The following is an 18,344-nucleotide window of genomic DNA, read 5'->3' as shown; positions in this document are numbered from 1 at the left end:
TCATTCGTTGTGTGTCTCATATGATCAGTGCTATGATATTCTTAGTCAAGAGTCTGCCTGGGAGCACTAATTGGCACAGCTGTAACAGTCAATCCTTTTAAATCCCTTTGAAAGTTGGTGTCCTTTCCCATGCCAGCTTGAACTTGTTTGCAAAGAGCTTTAAAACATTTTGTCACTAGTGTTTTGGTTGTGGTGACATCACACCGGATTTTCTGAATACTTTGTAGAAGACATCTTAAAATCCAGCACTTGAATTATTTTGGTTTGCCGTGACAAAGATTGTATTAGTGGGTAAGAGTTTGTTTGGTGCATTGTTTAAAAGTTTCCATGCATGTTCTGTTGTGCTTGTCCCTTCTGCTCTGTGGGGTGCGCTAGCCTCTGCTCCACCCACCTGTCATTCAGTGCCTGTTGCCATGGACATCAATGTGACAGGAGACCTGGATCACCTGGAGACAATGTACTAACTTGCCTACTTCAGGTGGTTCAGGGATATTTAAGGGCTGCTCTGGCTCTGCTTAGGGCTCTGTCTGGACTGTGAGCCTCTCAAGTCTCTAGCCTTGTTCCCCTCCTGTTCTGAAAAGTTCTCTGGCTTGACTTGCTGCTTATTTCCCTCAACCTTGTTCCTGGATTTCCCTCTTGCTTAGTTTACATCTTCCTTGTAAGACCTGGATCGCCCGGACTTGTTGCAGAGCTATGACCTCTTCTCCAGTTTGACTACCTTTTGGATCGTCTCTGCTTCCAGGGGACTTCCAGGGCCACAGCACTGTGAGACAGCAATGCTAACCAGAGTGTCACTGTATTGCCCCATTACTGTTATAATGATGATGATATTTTGGGGTTGTTTTGCATTTAGAGGTCCCGTTGCCCTTGTTAAGACAGGAAGAGACATGATGTCCAACACATACCAGGACATTCTGGCCAGTCACCAGGTTCCTTCTGCCTAAAAATTCAAGTTTGATCATGTGCACTCCAGCATGACAATGTTCTAAATTGACACACGAATTGACGAAGGAACAGCACAAAGAAGACATGATCTCAGCTGTCCATCTCAGTCTCCAGACCTTAATCCAGTTGAATTCAGAAACACTGTCCACTATGGAAATCAAGGGGTATGAAGGACCAAGAGCTGTTCTGGATGGAGGGATTGGTTTATTGTCCTCAGAAAAGCCAGAGGCCAGAGCCTCACAGCACTACAGGAGTGTGTCAGCATATGACCTGCCAGAGGAGGATTTACAAAACATTGCACAGTGTTGTGGCCTTGGGTTCCTGGGGTGCTATCTGTGTGGATTTTGTATGTTCTCTCTGTGTTCATGAGGGTTTCATTTAAGTTCTCTGGTTTCCTCCCATAGTCAAAACAGTTATGTTTTCTGGAATTGAATTCTAATCACATATGAATATATTCGTTTGCTATGTGCAATGATATTAAAATTGCAATATAACATTTTCAGATTCTATAAGCAAGATACCTTATCCGATCTGAAAGTTCTCTGTGATGTGGCATTGTTTGTCCCTTTTTCATATTTCACTCAATTTGCAGGGCACAGTTTCTATTAAAATGAATCATTAGTGACAATAAATTTATATTAAAGAACATGAGTTTAAGTTGACGTGCTTCCAATGTTTGTAATGCAATTGTCCAATAAGCTTATTCTCTTCATTTTAGCTTAGCAAAAACACCAACCGCATGATTGAAGACAGTCAATTTAAATATGTGTTCATACCAAAGGTCTTCAGCTTTGTGAAAAGCAACATATAGTCTATAGGGTTTGGAGGACGTGTGCATTGTGTCTTAGCTGTGCTGATATGAGGATGAATAGCAGTGCTTCTAATGGATTTTAACTGATGACCTTGACTTGTGTCTTTTCAGAAGGAATATCCTTGTTCAAAGAATCTGAGACAGTTTCTTTAAAGTTACTTAAAGTTAGTCATATAGTAACTTCGTCTACAAACTGTTCACATAAACCGCGTCAAGATAATTATCGCATTCTGTCTTAATTGCCAATGTCTTTAATGGTTGAGGCTCCATATCCCTGAGGCAGTTCATCGAGGAATGTGAAAGATTTTCCCTTTTTACTTACCATTTTTTTAACATTTTATAATGTGAGTTTTAAGCCCAGAGAGTATTCTGTAAGCTAACTCTGAATCAGAATTGTTAGCAAGAGGTGCTTCTTGTGGGGTTGTGGGAGTGTGGAACATGCTGCCCAGCCATATTGTTGAAGCCAGTTCCCTGGGTTCTTTCAGGAAAAGGCTGAATGGAATCCTTAGATCTTGGCTATTAGTAATAACATACACTAAATAGACCGAAAGGCCTTTTATGGTTTATAATTTCCTTGTGTAACATACCTGTGGTCAATGGGTCTATAGTGATCACAGAGCTTGTGATCGCGACAGGTCTGTCTTATACAGCCTGAATGAACATGGAAGAGCTGTGTGTGTCTGCAACAGCTTCCTCAGTGTCCTTTACCTTGAAAAAGCCAGTCCTCTGAGATTAACAATCGTTTTCATTTATCATACAGTCCTGTGGGTTTGTATCTGAAGAGTTCCCTTGTTTATTTTTACGAGATACACCTAAGTTTAAACACGCTTTCTTCATTTGATGCATTCCATGGCTGAAGTTTGGTAGCTTTATGTTTTTATGTCTCGACAGTTATCCGATGTTAAATACTGACTGAATACTGTAGTATACCCCCCTGCTATCTTTTTTTGTTGTTGCTGGCAATGCTCGCCATGTGCTTCACTTTCAGATTCATGATGCAGTCAATACACGAGTGCGAGGAGTACGTTCATCTGTCTTTTATTCTGCATGCAGTCAGCAGAGAAGCGACCTTGAGACCATGTGTGTGCGAGTGTGGAGCCATCTGCCTTTCCTCTGTTAGTCAGCTCAGTCAGGCCCCAGGATGTCCAGGGAGTGGGTCACCAATTTCAGAACGGCAGTTAATGAACATCTGCTCTAGGACAGGGTGGCAATTTGGAGGTTAGTGCTGTTTCACGCTCACAGCTCTTGAGTCCTGGGTTTGATTTTAGAACGGCACTCCTTCGGTGATGAGTTTGCGCGTCCTCTGCGTTTTGGCATTGTTTGTTTTTCTTCTGGGGTGCACAGAGGTGTGTCTGACCAGGACAGTTCAATTCAATACTTTATTGCCTTGTTGGCAAAGGTGACGGGAATTTGCCCTAGTGCAGCCTAGATAGAAACAACAAAAACAACAGAACACATAATTAGGCTTACACAGTTAGATTCAGGCTCCCCAGCACTAAGGATAAACTGGTGAATGAATACTGATAGATGCTTCTGTGAAGTCTAGCGTTCACTGGGACAGTGTGGAGAACTGGGTAAGCCTCTGGACTCATGACCCCCTGCAGACACTGCTGGTGTATCCTGGGTGAGGTGCTTGACCCCAGTAGCTCCAGTCCACCCAGTGGTATAAGTGAGGACCAGTGTTTACTGAGTGGTCATCCCTGAAATGGAGTGATGTCCTGTCCAGTGGGGGGCATTGTGTGCTCTCTGATCGCTTCACTCCACTGACACCAGGATGAACTCTGGCACAACAGACTCTTGTGCCAGTGTGTTCTGTTTGCCTTTGCCCTGTCCACAGTGCTCTGTCTGAAGTTCTCTCTTGTCCCTTCTGCTCTGTGGGGTGCGCTAGCCTCTGCTCCACCCACCTGTCATTCAGTGCCTGTTGCCATGGACATCAATGTGACAGGAGACCTGGATCACCTGGAGACAATGTACTAACTTGCAATTACTAACTTTGAGCAAAGGATTTTGACATGTTCCCCAAACCAAAAAGTTTTTTTTCCCAAATCTCCGGCGGGCCTGGATGTCGTGGTGCACCGCCCAGTGGTTGTATTCCAGTACTGACTCAGTCGGATCACAAGAGTACCCAACCATGCCTTCCTGGGTGCAGATTGAGTTCTGAGACCTGTTCAGAGGGCTCAGAATTCATCCACTGTCCCGTGAGTAAACTGCAGCCAAAAGTGTCTGCAGATCTGGGCTTCTGAGCTTCTGTTCACCCGTTATCAGAAGGTCTCTTGTCCTCTTGGAGGCTCCAGAAAAACAGAGCACTCCAATTTTGTCTCCAAGGTCTGCTCTCCCTCTGGATGGAACATCTGGCTGTTGCCAGGCCAAGGAGAAAGGGACACCGTGGCACCCTTTCAAAAAGCCATTCAGACCATTTATTTAGGAGGAGGTGGAAGGGAGTTGGAGGATCAGGTGAAAAGTCACGCAAACTCCACACAGACAACTCCACAAAGCCTGAATCAGCATAAGACCCTGGAGCCAAAATGACAGCCACATCACCTCCACATCCGCTTTCATTTAACTGAGCTTGATGTGAAGACATGTTTTCTCCAGGCTGGGCTCTGTTGAATGTGCATGATTGGAAAAGGTTGAGTCAAGCACTCAAAATTCTCCAGCTACTGACTAAATCAGCCTGGGGCTCCACATATGACTAACCACCTAATAATAATAATTCCTTACACTTATATAGCACGTTTCTGGACACTCCACTCAAAGTGCTTTACAGGTAATGGGGATCCCCTCCACCACCACCAGTGTGCAGCCCCACCTGGATGATGTGACAGCAGCCACAGTGCGCCAGAACACTCCCCACACACCAGCTCTCAGTGGGGAGAACCGAGTGACGAAGCCAGTTCATTCAATTCTTTTCAATGTTTTTACATTCTTTCTGTCATATTCATATCTGCCATCAGTCTGGAGGGCCCTGTAATTATGTAGGAAAATCTGTGTTGAAATAAACAGCCACAAATATACACATAATTTTGTATTTTTATGAACTGCATTTAATAGCATACTGAGGAATGCTAATAACGAAACATAACACAGGTGCAATGAAGATGGCTAGATTAAGGTTCCATCCTCCCTGGGGGTATATAAATCTTACTGTGGCCTGACACATTCTTGTGAGGTTATTCTTTTCATAAAAACAAATCAGAAACATGACAAAGTCAGTCAGTGAGCACGCAAAGGTTACATGAGTACATGGACAAAGGTAAAGAAGATCATGCTGTTTTACTTTTATGAAGAAATCTTTTAATATCCTTTTAAAATAGCTTTTTTTTCCCTTTATTTTCATACATAGAATGTAATTTTTTAATATTCACAGTCTGGAGAAGAAAAAAATTATGCAGTAATATTCTTGTACTTTTTGATGATTTCATTGCTGCCTCTGAAATCTGCTTGTTGGGCCGGTGAATGTGGTTTCCTAGCAACCTTTTTGAATTTGTAAATATTCCAAGTTGCATCTTGTGCTCCTGCTGTTGTTATCGATGCATGATGTGAAATGAACTGCTGAACAGACTTCCCTTACCTTATTTAGCAGCCCTTTCCTCAGATTGCGTAGAAAACACAGCCTAGGACACTAAAGGGAAAACCTTTTACAATTTTTACCCTAAAAACACCATGGGTGTTAAAATATTAACTGCTGAAAGAGATACCCGAAGTGACATTTCCAAGGGCTAATAAGCTCTACTTATTTGCCTAATTGGTTAGGGATACCTGTGTAATTGATTATTTGACAAGCAGAAGAAGTTGAAAATGTGTGTTCCTTGTACCCAAACAGTACAATTGTAAGTACATATGGACATTTCTTAACCTTCTAAAGACAGTGAAATTCAGATTGGTTTTGCTGTCTTTTTATAGAAAACATTTGGCCTCAAAATAACTTCTTGCCTTAGACATAAGTAGCTTGGAGTTTTTCCATTGTTAACAACTAGACTAGAAATCTGTTTGTTGTTGTGAACCAGTGAACAAGGTCTCTAAAGCACTGGTTTTATTATGTTATAAATCATCTATATTATTTTTCATACATATCTTTGAATGTTATGCACTAATAATAAGCAAGTATGCACTACAATGATCTTTTAGAATCCTTTTGCCACAAATTCTAGAAATTCTGCTAATAGAAACAACATAAAAAGCTTTAACACATATACTAAGAATAAAAAGTAATGTTTCACTTAAAGTTGTGTAGACCTGGTGGCCAACAATACGAGATACTATAGACTGTGGGTGATCTCTATATCATTTCACCACCAGAAATTCACCTTTTCTGGAAATACGTGTCTGTAGCTGGATAAAGGCATAGAATTGGGGGGTGTTTGTTAAATTAATGTCTGAGCAGCATGAGGCCATCATCACGATGAACATTATGCACTGTTTTTCTGTCAGAACCACTCAGGATTACAATCTTATTAAATTCATAACACAAGAAGGATTTCTGAGCGAAGTATCAATTTGGAGTCTTGCCAATGTGAAAATTACCTTTTGCATTATGGAATCTTAATAACCAAGAAATACACTTTTAGCATCTTATTGCGACAGCAATTACATGAATATTTAGCAGTTTGCAGTGGTGATTACCTAAACCACTACATTGTAAAAATGGCTGTAAAGCTTGATCACATAATTATAATAATTTTGTTCACTGTAGGATATGTTGGGACTGTTTAGTTTCATTAAACAAAACTTACGTATAATCTGCTAAAACTTTTTTAATTAAAATGACCCTTTTCTCTATATTACACAGCGTATTCCCTGGATCTCCCCCAAGCTCTGCTGTGCCAGAATCCAGCTGTGCCTGGCTAAAAAGAAACGCAGATCTAAATTGCCTGTTGCCTTGCATCTCCAGCGCTCCTCCTGCTCTTCAGCTCTCGCACCTGACAAATGTTCTTATTTTCAATCAGCCACTTAGTCCACTGACAATCCTCATAAGCTCTCCCCATCTTCTCCCCCTTCCTGTATCTCATCCAATGGCTCTGCTTCCCTTTTTTTTCTCCAAAATCCTGAGTCCCCTGACCCTCTTTCCTTCTCCTTCCTTTTCCTTCACCTCTTCGGGTACTTTAAGCTTTGGTAGGGCAAAAAAGTGACCTAAACACATTGTGAATACTCAGTGTTTGGTAGCTTTTAAAGATTCTTGACACAGCCTCTAAAGATACACAGACACAATACAAAGTGTACAGTACATATGTAAGGATTTTTCGAAAGCCTTTCCAAAGACAGGATCATATTTGACACCTATGAGTACCTTTTGCAAAACTTAAGGAGTTTTCCAAAACACACTTACTTTGGGAACATTCCTATTTTTATTTCTCCTTACATGTCAAATATAGTTTTTTGTGGGCATTACGGTTCCTATGTGAAGTCTAGCAACTGATGCGACGTCAGTCCTGCCAAAAAACGGTGAAATTCGACACGAGAAGATCGGCTTTATTGCCATTAACATTTTCAGACCGATCTATTTCTCCTCCGCCCCCCGGCTCGGTGCCTTTGTGTCCTGAACTGAAAGCAAAGGAATTGGAGAACTCAAATTTCGAGAAACTGAAACAACAACAAAAAGGTTTACACCCACTCCTGACTGAAACGAAGGTATGCCACGATCCTCGCTCGCCTCGACTCCGATCCGGAAGAGCGCCCTTCGCGGGTTTTGATTCTCTTTTGCCTCGGCGGCGTCATCGGATTCCTGTCTCCGGCGTCAGTCAGTACTCTCTTCCAAAGTGCTTGTTGACCTTCTCGGTGGCCATGGAAACCACCAGGTGCACCAGGAAGAACTGGCCCTGCTCCTCCAGCCACACCAGCTCCATCAGGACCCTGCCGTCCGCGTCCCCATGACTGACAACATAGTTCTCCCCCATGTAGTCATACGACACCGACTCCTGGCTGGACAGCTGCAGGGAGACCGGGGTGCTGACACACCAGAACGGGTTCTGCGCTTCGTCCAGAAGGGTCAGGCTCACCATACAGCAGTTCTGCAGGGAAACAGCATGGAAAGGACACAAACCGTGGGCCTGCTGTGCGTCACTGACACAAGGTCCTTGGATCAATTAAATTCTAGACTGGCCAAAGGGCCTCCTCTTGTTAACTGTTACGATGTTCTTATCGAGGCCATTTCTTGAAAGACACCAGGGCTTTGAAAACGTAGCTCAATGGCTCATTCCATACTTATTTATGGCTGCAGAGATGAATTTTTCATGAAATGGTAGCTTATTCCATATATCCACAACCCTCTGCATGAAGAAGTGACTCTTGTCTTGACTGGAGAATCTCATCCATCTGTTTCTTGAAGATCATAAGACACTTCGTTGTTATGCTATTATGCAGTTTAAAACATTTACCTGGATAATTCCCTCTAAAACCTCAGTCTTCCAGGGCGTGTTGATTTTCCCAGAGATGGAAGTGTGTTGAGACATGTCATTCCTCCTGATCACCCTCAATGGTATAAACCCATTGCGGATCTGATCTGAAAACAAAACACAAATTGTCTTAGCCATAACTGATTTTAACTTAATTTAAAAAAGCTTTTGTTTCACTGTATATAAAACATACATGAATGGCCATGTACATTCCTCTTGCTAAAGGAATGTCCCCCACTGATTAATTTTGTTACACACCCACCCGATTTGGAATCGCCAATTGTGCGAGTCTGGGTTAGGTCACTAGCCAACCCTGACAAGAATTTCCTAAGTGGCATGGTGGGATATGTCAGCCAGTGCCACCACATGGTCTATTGGGTGCTAGCAGGCAGGCGGTGTTGCCAGTGTAGGACATGCCTCTCCTCCAACTGGAGCTGATCTTCCAGTATGGGGTGGGGCTGCTGTGACATGTTAAAAGATGATTGGCTGGAAGGTGGATAAGTGGGAGGAGTCTGTCTGAACTTAATCAATTTCCCCCTTGTGCGGTCGTAGGGTTCACTGAGATTGCAGCTCCAAACAGAGATGTAAAAAACACACAACTGGCTGTCACGACTCAGCTCAGAAAAACAATCTGTAAAAAAGTAGTACAGATTCGAAATTTCATATGAGAAAGCAAATAATGCTAGAGAGGTTCTACAGCTAAATCATGTTTATTCTTGCACTGACAGAAATGAAATAAAAATGAAACCAAGTAAAACAAAGCACTAAGGAACAGGTTCCTTAAGATGAAAATAAAAACACATCCCAGGAATAAGTTTCCTTTCCTTTTAAACTAAATGATCAGAAAGTTAAATTATATCAGTTAGTTCTTGTGAACTAAACCTGATATACACCTGATTATAAATTGTGTACAGAAGATGCTTCCTTAAAAATGTTTAAAGTTTTAACATTTACCTACAAAACAAAAACTTTACCTTTCCTGCAGAACAAATGGGTGAAATGCCCAGACATCATTTGCTTTACACTGCTGTGAAGTGAGATGTGCAGTGTGTAACCATGGAGACCATAGTTGGGGTCAACATCATCAAAAGGACACCTCTCTACTGGTGCTGTGTAGGGGCTGTATCGAGAGACACAAAAGCATTGGGATGGATCTGACAACATTAAATGTTGCCCTAATATTAGGGCACTGGAAAAAAAAATCATGCCAAATGAAACATAAAAAAATTTAAAAAAAATTGTATTTTTGTTATGGTGTGGTGCAGAGTGAATGAACAGCCCAGGATTTACTCCCAAATCAGACACTTTCTCCTGGCTTCAGGAGAACATACTGTATATAGCACTGCCTTGCAGGAAAAAACATACAGGCTCCAGAATTAAATAACATTCTTATAGGCCCAAAATAAAATGTATCAGGCCTGAAGGGAGATGTAGGCACACTAAAAGCCTCCAGACAAGGTCAGACTGAAGAAACACACAGGCAGACACTACTTGCGGTTGTGGAGGCCACAGCAGCGCTCTAAGAAAACTAGACAGTTCCACTGCATTGGAACATAAGAGCAGTCACAGTCAATACAGGAGAACAGCCACCTGGGTTGTTTGGTAATTAACGGCTCATCTGAGGGTCTTATCCTGTCATGTCTTGAAAATAGCCATGGTATCGGCTTCAACGACATGGCTGGGCAGCTTGTTCCACACTCCCACAGAAAAGAGTGTAGAAAAGTGACTCTTGTGCTGACTGGAGGATCTCGCCCAGTTGTTTGGCTTCAGCAACATGGCTGGGCAGCTTACTGAAGTCTCCAATCACCCTTGTATGTTAAGAGAGCAGGTCCCGTCGACGCATCCTCTTCCATTTCTCTGAGCTAGTATCCCAACAGCTCAATTGTTTTTGCAAAAGGAGCATTTTCAACCTTCAGTGCAAATCCTGTTTTTGAATTGTTCCACTTTTCCCTGACTACCTATGATCTACTACAGACGAATCATAAGTGCTTTTACTGTGAATTCTTGAGCTATGAGTACAACGACAGTTACTCGTTTTACCTGATCACATTACTGCATATTATTTAATCATGGTTCGTTGTAACATCAGCTTTAAGAATTTAATACAATAGACAATGGACTCTATTAAGTTTACACCTAAATAAAGTTGTCTTTATTTCCTGATGATAATCTGCTTGGTATTGGTGCCATTTCACAACAGCACTTCAGTTCCACAGAACCCAGCTACGTTTTTAAAAAGGAAACAGAGTAAAGAGAATCTTTACCATACAGAGGTTCCCAGGATGCTTCTTTCCACTAACTTGTGAAAGTGAAGGGTTACCATGAAGAAGGCTATTGACATCTGCCCCTGCACAAGAAAAAAGACAATCAAACCTCATCACTTCCCATCTCTCTACCACTGCTGGTCCTGAACTGATTCTCTGTCTATTTGCTGTCAAGGACATCAAAATGCAGACTTGATGGCAGTCGGATGCAGATTTTTCAAACAGCTTACCTGATTCTTACTTGACCACACTCACCTCCATCAGAAGAACAGCAGGACCAATCCAGGTCCAGACCGGCTCCCATCCAGTCAGTCTTATAGACCCTTTCGGTCGAGCTCTCATGAATCAAATTGACTGGGACTGCCTTGGGCCAGGAGCACGGGATCTTCAAGACTGACTGGACTGGGGCTTGTCAGGATTGGGAACCCCTGTGCAAAGGACCAGGGGGTACTCTTTTTCCCCGAACCTTCATCATCACCTCCCATAAAACCATGAGAACAAAATCAACAAGCAAAGACATCTAAAAGTAAATGTTACAAAATGGCTAGACTAACTACAGGGATAAATCCTGACTAAATATGTAATTTCCTCCATTTCTACCTCATTCTCAATCTCATACCCCATGCTTTTCCAACATCTTCTGTTCGGTGTGTCTGCTGTATTTTGGTGGAGAAAATTCTTTCTGACTTTACTGTTCCAATACGTCTACTTGCCAGCAGCTATATCACCCTGCAGCTCCCAGCTGGCAACCCACTGGAGGTCAGCAGGTGTGAGCCTGGCCAGTACCTGGATGGGAGACCTCCTGGGAAAGCTAAGGCTGCTGCTGGAAGAGGTGTTAGTGGGGCCAGTAGGGGGCGCTCTCACCCTGCAGTCTGTGTGGGTCCTAAAAAATGCACCGTCCTTTGGTTGAGACATAAAACTGAGGTCCTGACTCTCTGTGGTCATTATTACTATTTACTATCATTATCAATACTTCTGAAGGGCCACATACCTGATATAGAGAACTACCAGTCAGCAAAATGGTCCTTCTAAGCATCGAATTACATTGAACAATTCTGAAAATCTGAGTGTCAATATTAAAGGCACGATTCATTGATTACTATTCGAGATGTAGTGGGGTTCAGCAGACATGCCTGGCTATACGGGCCCTGTAGGCTGTACCAAACTACAAGTCCCCACTACACACAGCACAAGGCTTTTTGAAATGGAGACATCAACTAAAGGTAGAAAACAAATCAGAATAAAAATGCAAGATTAAGATAAAACAATGAAAACATACCCGCCAGACTCCAACAATGAGCCCCGGAGGAATATGCAGCATATTGACAAGCTTATCAGAGCCGATGAATTTTCCTCGAACGCCATCCAGGTCATATTTTGCAACCAGAGATCTTCGGACAGACAAAGTGAAGATAAAAGGAATATTATTATAGAACACTCAACTATTGTTCCTACTCAAATCTCATGATCCAGGTCTTGTGAATCCTGTAGTGTATTCTGCAGCTGTGTGAGACAAGACACCATCACCCTGCTGTAGGGGACGTGTTTAAAAAAAGCCAAGAACACAAGAAGGGTTCTAAACAAGAGGGGCCATTCAGTCCATCTGGCCTGTTCGGTAGTTAGTAGTTAATTGATCCAAGAACCTCATCCAGCTATTAGTTGAAAGAAGCCAGAGTAGCAGCTTTAACAACATGTCTAGGCAGCTTGTTCCATACTCCCACAGCCCTTGGTGTACAGAAGTCCCTCCTGGTTCTCAGTAAATCTAGCTCCCACTACTGGTTCGTGTTACATTGTTTAATCTGCCAATGTCTGTGATGATCTTGAATGTCCTTGAAGATCTTGTATGGGGGGGGCACATGTTTACAGAAAGTGTTGTGGGAGAATGAAACAAACTAACAAGCAGTGCTGTTGAAACTGACATCCTGGCTTCTTTCAGGAAGCAACTGGATAAGACCCTCAGGTCAATTACTTACTAATTACCAGATGATGTTGATGAGCCGAATAGCCTCCTTTCTTGTGTTGAATATCAGTTTTATCTTTTTGTAACTGGTAATATAGACAACAAACTGCTTTCTGTGTATGGCAGGTTAGAAGATAATAATGGGCAAATAGATAGGCAAATAATTATAGCCCTGCATAGACAGAAAGTCAAGAGTTGATAACGTTTAATACCCTTCAAATGTCTGTATTATCTGGCCTTACTGGCCACTGCAGGCAGATGAGACTTCATTCTGGCAATCGCCACCTTTCGAATCATTTCCAAATGGAACCTCTAAGGCTCGAACAGCACGCGTAGACATGGGCCTCCATGAATCCTTGTTAGCTCCGAAATGAGAGCTCTACCCCACCAGTTTGACTTAAAGAGCAGGAAGAATTTAGAAGAGTGAGACAGTGCTGCAGTGAATGAAGAAAAATGCCACCAGGCAGCCAGGCGTCCTCTGCCTGTGAAGTCATTAAGAATGAAGGTCAGGGTGACAGAGTGCTATTCAGGATGGGAGCCGACCTCACATCCAGATTAATGAAGGTGGTGTAATGTTGTGCACTGAGGGGGAGACATGCCTCACCTCCTGCTCACAGGCCCATCGCGTGCAACTCCGTGCAGCTGCAGCGTGGAGACATTCTTGAGAAACGGCCAGCACGTGCTTCTCCAACACACAGCAACAGAGGACTCAAAAAAGCAGGCGTAGGACTGCTCAAAAGTGGTCTCTCGTCCTCTCTTGTCCAGTATTGAGATCTCCCATGTAACGTGCAGGCTCCTGAAGGATTTAAAACAGGTAAATAGGCATTCACTTACTTTATAGCAGAGGCCTTCAATCTTGGTCCTGGAGAGCCCCAGTCCAGTTAGTACAGGGGTCTCTAACCCTGGTCCTGAGGCCCCAGTCCAGTAGTACAGGGGTCTCTAACCCTGGTCCTGAGGCCCCAGTCCAGTTAGTACAGGGGGCTCTAACCCTGGTCCTGAGGCCCCAGTCCAGTTAGTACAGGGGTCTCTAACCCTGGTGCTGAGGCCCCAGTCCAGTAGTACAGGGGGCTCTAACCCTGGTGCTGAGGCCCCAGTCCAGTTAGTACAGGGGTCTCTAACCCTGGTGCTGAGGCCCCAGTCCAGTTAGTACAGGGGGCTCTAACCCTGGTCCTGAGGCCCCAGTCCAGTTAGTACAGGGGTCTCTAACCCTGGTGCTGAGGCCCCAGTCCAGTTAGTACAGGGGTCTCTAACCCTGGTGCTGAGGCCCCAGTCCAGTTAGTACAGGGGTCTCTAACCCTGGTGCTGAGGCCCCATGCCCGCTCACCTGAGCACCTGCTCCGTGTGGCTGGGCAGGCCCGTGTAGGGGCTGACGGCCTTCAGCTGGCTCCTCCACCTGTTCTCACTCCTCACCGCCACCTTCCTCAAGTACAGCCTCTTCCAGTACCCGTCCGGCCGCTCGCTGACGGAGGCCGCGCCCAGAGCCTCCGCCACCTCATCGGAGGGCCTCCACTTCTGTGCCCCCCACTCCCTCGAATACAGCCGGTACCACAGAGAGCTAAGAAACCGAGAAACAAACACAGAGCCGGGTACACCTGGCGTCCGTGGGGAAGACAGAGACCACACTGTACAAGACAGAGACAGACAACCCCGAGCCCGTCCCTGTTGCTTTTCAAGGAGCTACACCAGGGCCAGGCCTGGATCGACACTTCAGGTCTCTCTGTGTGGTAGAAACTTCAAAGCTTTCTGCACAAGTAAGCACTGACTTCTTGATCGCTACAGAACAGCCTGCTTTCGCCTCTTTATTTGCTAAACGTACTCGTGCTGTGGAACCATGACATGTCATTTCTTAACTTATGTCATCTCCATCAACGGATAAGTAAAAAAAAAACAGGGAGTTAAAACCCAAGCACTGTAGGATACTGGTCCACTGCAGAGTATCCCTTCACAGTGAAGCAAGATACAACATGGCCTAAATCATTATTCATTTGTATTAAAAATCCAAGAAAATAAAAGAAAGATAGCACAATAAAATGCAAGTGAAAGATATTGCTATTGCTTAGAGGAGAATGTCTCCTCTGTGTTCCAGCACTCACAGTGAAATCTGTATGGGAAAGATACAGTAAATGGCAAGGCTCATTTTGCAATCTATGGTAAACCCAAGCAGCTTGGATCTTAGACACACAAAAGCTCCAATTAAGTGACCTGTTTTTCCATGACCAATTAAAGCTAGAGACAGAATTAGCATTTTCAATCCTACCTGATTTTCACTTATATGGAATCACCCTACAGTGTGCTTTTTAATTAACACATGAGTCTTACTTAAATTACAATGTCCTGTACATAAGAGAATGACGGCATACACACATACACAGGTTTTGGTGTCTTGCACTGTAAGTACTGGGACCAGTGGGGTTTTACCAAGAAGAACTGGGCGACACTCGAGTAATCCTTACTTGTCATTCACCAGAGTGTGAAACCTCTTGTTCAGACTGCCCATACAGAGCAAAGAAGCTGCATCTACATAGGCTAAAATCTTCAACAGCATCTCAGAAGGCAGGCTAATAAAAACAAAGAATAAAAACAAAATGAGCAAAGTTAATCAAATACGTACCTAAGCAACTTCCTTCAAAATCCATTTTGATTAAATATTTCTATGAGAAAAAGAAAATTCCCGGACCCAGATCAGGATGATTAATTCAGTAATGACAGCAAGTTGTTCATTAATATTCAGTTTCATGACAACAGTTTAAGTACATGAGAAGTCTAAAAACAATGGCTATAATAGCTATAAAAACATCAAGCACAGAATTTCAAGTTACTAAACCCTATAGCCAGATAGTGTTCAATCCAGGCCAGACAGAAAATGAAGTTGTATCCTGAAGGTCTGCAAACAAATATCCTGGACTGTGCACAGGGGCAGGGGCAGGAGTGGTGACAGGGGTGGGGGTAGAACAGGGGCAGGGGCAGATGGAGGGGCAGGGACAGAGCAAGGGGTGGTGACAGGGGCAGGGGCAGGGGCAGGGGCTGATTTTGGAAGACGGAAGAAAACTCCAGCGCCTGGCAAAGGCTTGCATGAACACAGGGAGAACATGCAAACTGTGCTGTGCATGTAGCTTGGCTGCGACTCTCATTATTTCCTGTTTTGTGAAGCACAGTGCACACTGTGTGGTGCTGTCTATTGTACTGCGTGTGGCCCGAGAGACAAATAAACTCTCTCTCTCACCAAGCCAGAATCAAACCCAGGAGGACCCAGGAGCTCTGATGCAGCAGTCTGAAATACGTCAAATAACTAGAGTTTTGCAGAAATAAATACTGGAAGAGAGCCTTGATGATTGGAACGGTATAACCCTTCGAAGTTATGTTCTGTGACACAGAAGATGCAGCCGATCACAGCTGGAAACGGTGCACTTCTGCTCTTTTTGACTTGCCTTTCAATGTGGACTTGAGAAGTTGCAGCAGGGGTTTTGCAGATTTTGGATCTTCCACATGCTTTTGGCTTGGAAGGCAACACTTTGGGAGTTACTTGGCTAGAAAGCAACAAAGAAGGGTTTGAGGGAAAAAAAAAGCAAACTTTTCCAACATGGTAACACCCCAAGGACATCCGTGCTGCAGCTCCACCTGGTTTGCCTTGAGGACAGTGTTTTGCCCAGTCAATCTCTGTCATTTTTACTGTTATCTTATTGCCTAAAAATGCACTTTGCCCCAGATTTGCAAAAAATTACAAAAAGCTTAATTCCAAACACAGATAATGAATGAGAATGCTGAACTGGAAAACTACATGTTCCTGACAGGCAGAGTGGACAGCCCTTTGAAAGTGAATGGCCGCTCATGCAGACTGGTGACCCACACAGACAGTGATGGACGACCTGTAGGAATGCACCAGTATGTTATCGACTGCTCACCGCCTGATGGGCGGTTTGGTGCCACTCGCTCACTGGAGTGTGGGATAGCTCCAGAACTCTAGGGGAAAGATGATGTGACTGGATTTCATCTGGATGAAGTGCAGATTATTTTCTGAGCAGAATTTTATTTGTCTGGTCAATCACATAGCTGGTAGAGTTTGAGCGTGGTCTGAAGCCTTAATATGCAGCGGCAAGTATTACAAACCTCTACCTGCTGTTGTGAGGGCTTCTGGGAGGCGCCTGCGGGCGCTCGTGCGGGCCGGCGCGCGGCGCGCCGCCGCTGCTCCGCAGCCTCTCCAAGCCCAGCCTGTAGTTCCGGAAGACCCGGCCGCGTCCCGTCGCCATGGCAACACACTCGCGCACGCCGCTCGCTCGCCGGCAGGCAAAGTCTGCAAGAAACGTCGAGACACTCGCTGCGCACACACGACTTTAAATAACTTCACATAAACTGTCTTAACACCAACAGACCTTTTCTGTTTGACTAATAATAAGGAATTATTCCTTATTCCTCCAATGCGCCAGCGCGCGTAAAAGGAGTGAGTTTAATCTTCCAGCGATAAGCTATGAAATGCTACTGAATGCCAAACTTTAGGTGCTAAACTTTATAGTTTGTATACTTCGTCATAATATAACGTTATGAGGAATTACTTTTAGTATGTTTGTAATATATAACATTACAGATAGACGTGTTACAGCGCGATAATAATATCCCAAACTTCAGAAAACTGACCGCCCATGCAGGTCCCTCAGCAGTATGCAGCCGCAGAAAATCCTGCGTATTTGTTAAAAGTGATTCTGTACAGCGAGTCTGCCGCCTTCTGGTCCGGAGTACTAACAATTTATCCGTGTCGGATTGTGCACCTCTTGTCTCATTTGCACGATCCAGATACTTACAATTGTGCCACCCATCCAATAATACTACATTTATATAGCACTTTACATACACAAGGACCTCAAAACGCCTCGTATACAGTATATTCTGAATGGAGACACCCACAGACGTGCAACTCCAACTGGGTGACGTGACGCGGCTACTGTATTACACATTGAAGTGTTTGCGTGCTGTTTCTGGTTTCTGTGTGTTTTTTTAGAAGCTGTCTTTCCGTTTATGTGGAGCAAGAGACATCTTCTTGTATAAAGTCACCAATTCAACAAATAATAAAAAAAATCAGTGGAGAAGACAGAATTAAGGTTTAATGATAGTTATAACAAATTATTTGCATTTACAATGGAGTATCACTTTTCAATCTCAAAAGATGTAAAGGTTCTGAGCACATAAGAAGGACTTCATCCACTGTGTTAGTGGGCTCTCCCTATTCTTACTAAAATGTCCTGAATCTGTATGTCCAGTAGTCAGGACACTGGGGTTAATATCCCTACTCTTACTGACAATGTCCTGGGATCTGTAATGACCAGTGGAATGGACACCCCTACTCTTACTAACTGTGTCCTGGGTCTGTACTGACCAGTAGTCAGGACACTGGGGTTAAGACCCCTACTCTCACTAACAGTGTCCTATGTCTGTACTGACCAGTAGTCAGGACACTGGGGTTAAGACCCCTACTCTCACTAACAGTGTCCTACTCAGTGAGAAACAGACTGCTGTAGTGTCTGAGAGAGACACTCTCAGCATAATGAATGTGAACACATGCTTATAAAATAAACGTCCCTTCCCAGAATAATACCACAGTCTTAATGAAGTTAAAGCAAAGCAAACCTTCCTTACTTTACAAAATAAATGCATCAAAACACAACAGAATAGAGATTTTTGCTTAGCGGATACCATACAGATGATCCTGGATAGGGGCAAAATAGCTGTGCTTGGCTACTTTGAGTTCATGCATGCAAAAGCATATCTAGAAGTCTCATCAGTTGGTTCCACTCTGCCTCCATCATGATGAAAAAGCAAGAAATTAAGTTCATTCCCATAGTTTATAGTAATGACTTGCTCATAAAACACCATACACCTGCAAACTGTTTTCTTGTTATATACCTATATACTGTACATATTTCTTCACACACAACAGATAATTTTAGGTGCTATACAATTATGGGATCATGCCTATTGAT

General features: G+C 43.6%; 1 protein-coding gene across 2 annotated transcripts; it reads right to left on the bottom strand.

The window, feature by feature from the left end:
* Window positions 1–5,027: 5,027 nt before the first annotated feature.
* Window positions 5,028–17,050, bottom strand: fbxo15 (F-box protein 15). Of its 2 annotated transcripts, XR_001479115.2 has the most exons (12): window positions 17,005–17,050; window positions 16,486–16,663; window positions 15,801–15,899; window positions 14,826–14,930; window positions 13,697–13,927; window positions 12,977–13,168; window positions 11,692–11,803; window positions 10,413–10,495; window positions 9,123–9,268; window positions 8,131–8,255; window positions 7,368–7,764; window positions 5,028–6,886 (listed from the first exon to the last, which is right to left on the bottom strand). XR_001479115.2 is itself a non-coding variant. In XM_015353464.2 (11 exons), the coding sequence occupies exons 1-11, from the start codon at window positions 17,009–17,011 to the stop codon at window positions 7,495–7,497; spliced, it is 1,548 nt and encodes a 515-aa protein (XP_015208950.2). In that variant the 5' UTR covers window positions 17,012–17,050; the 3' UTR covers window positions 5,028–7,494. The 2 variants fall into 2 exon arrangements, 1 of the variants encoding a protein (XP_015208950.2); XM_015353464.2 differs by having other exon boundaries at window positions 5,028–7,764.
* Window positions 17,051–18,344: the final 1,294 nt, after the last annotated feature.

This window comes from Lepisosteus oculatus, chromosome 6 (genome assembly GCF_040954835.1).
Source record: "Lepisosteus oculatus isolate fLepOcu1 chromosome 6, fLepOcu1.hap2, whole genome shotgun sequence".
In the NCBI taxonomy this organism is placed as follows: domain Eukaryota; kingdom Metazoa; phylum Chordata; class Actinopteri; order Semionotiformes; family Lepisosteidae; genus Lepisosteus; species Lepisosteus oculatus.
The sequence above is the reverse complement of the archived record's forward strand: the minus strand, read 5'-3'. Positions and strand labels throughout refer to the sequence as shown.

Coding starts and splice junctions, on each gene's coding strand:
- fbxo15 (XM_015353464.2), bottom strand. Junction 14,931..15,800: donor TCTCAAGTCCACATTGAAAG/GCAAGTCAAAAA, acceptor TGTTTTTATTAG/CCTGCCTTCTGAGATGCTGT. Junction 9,269..10,412: donor ATCCTGGGAACCTCTGTATG/GTAAAGATTCTC, acceptor CTCTCGATACAG/CCCCTACACAGCACCAGTAG.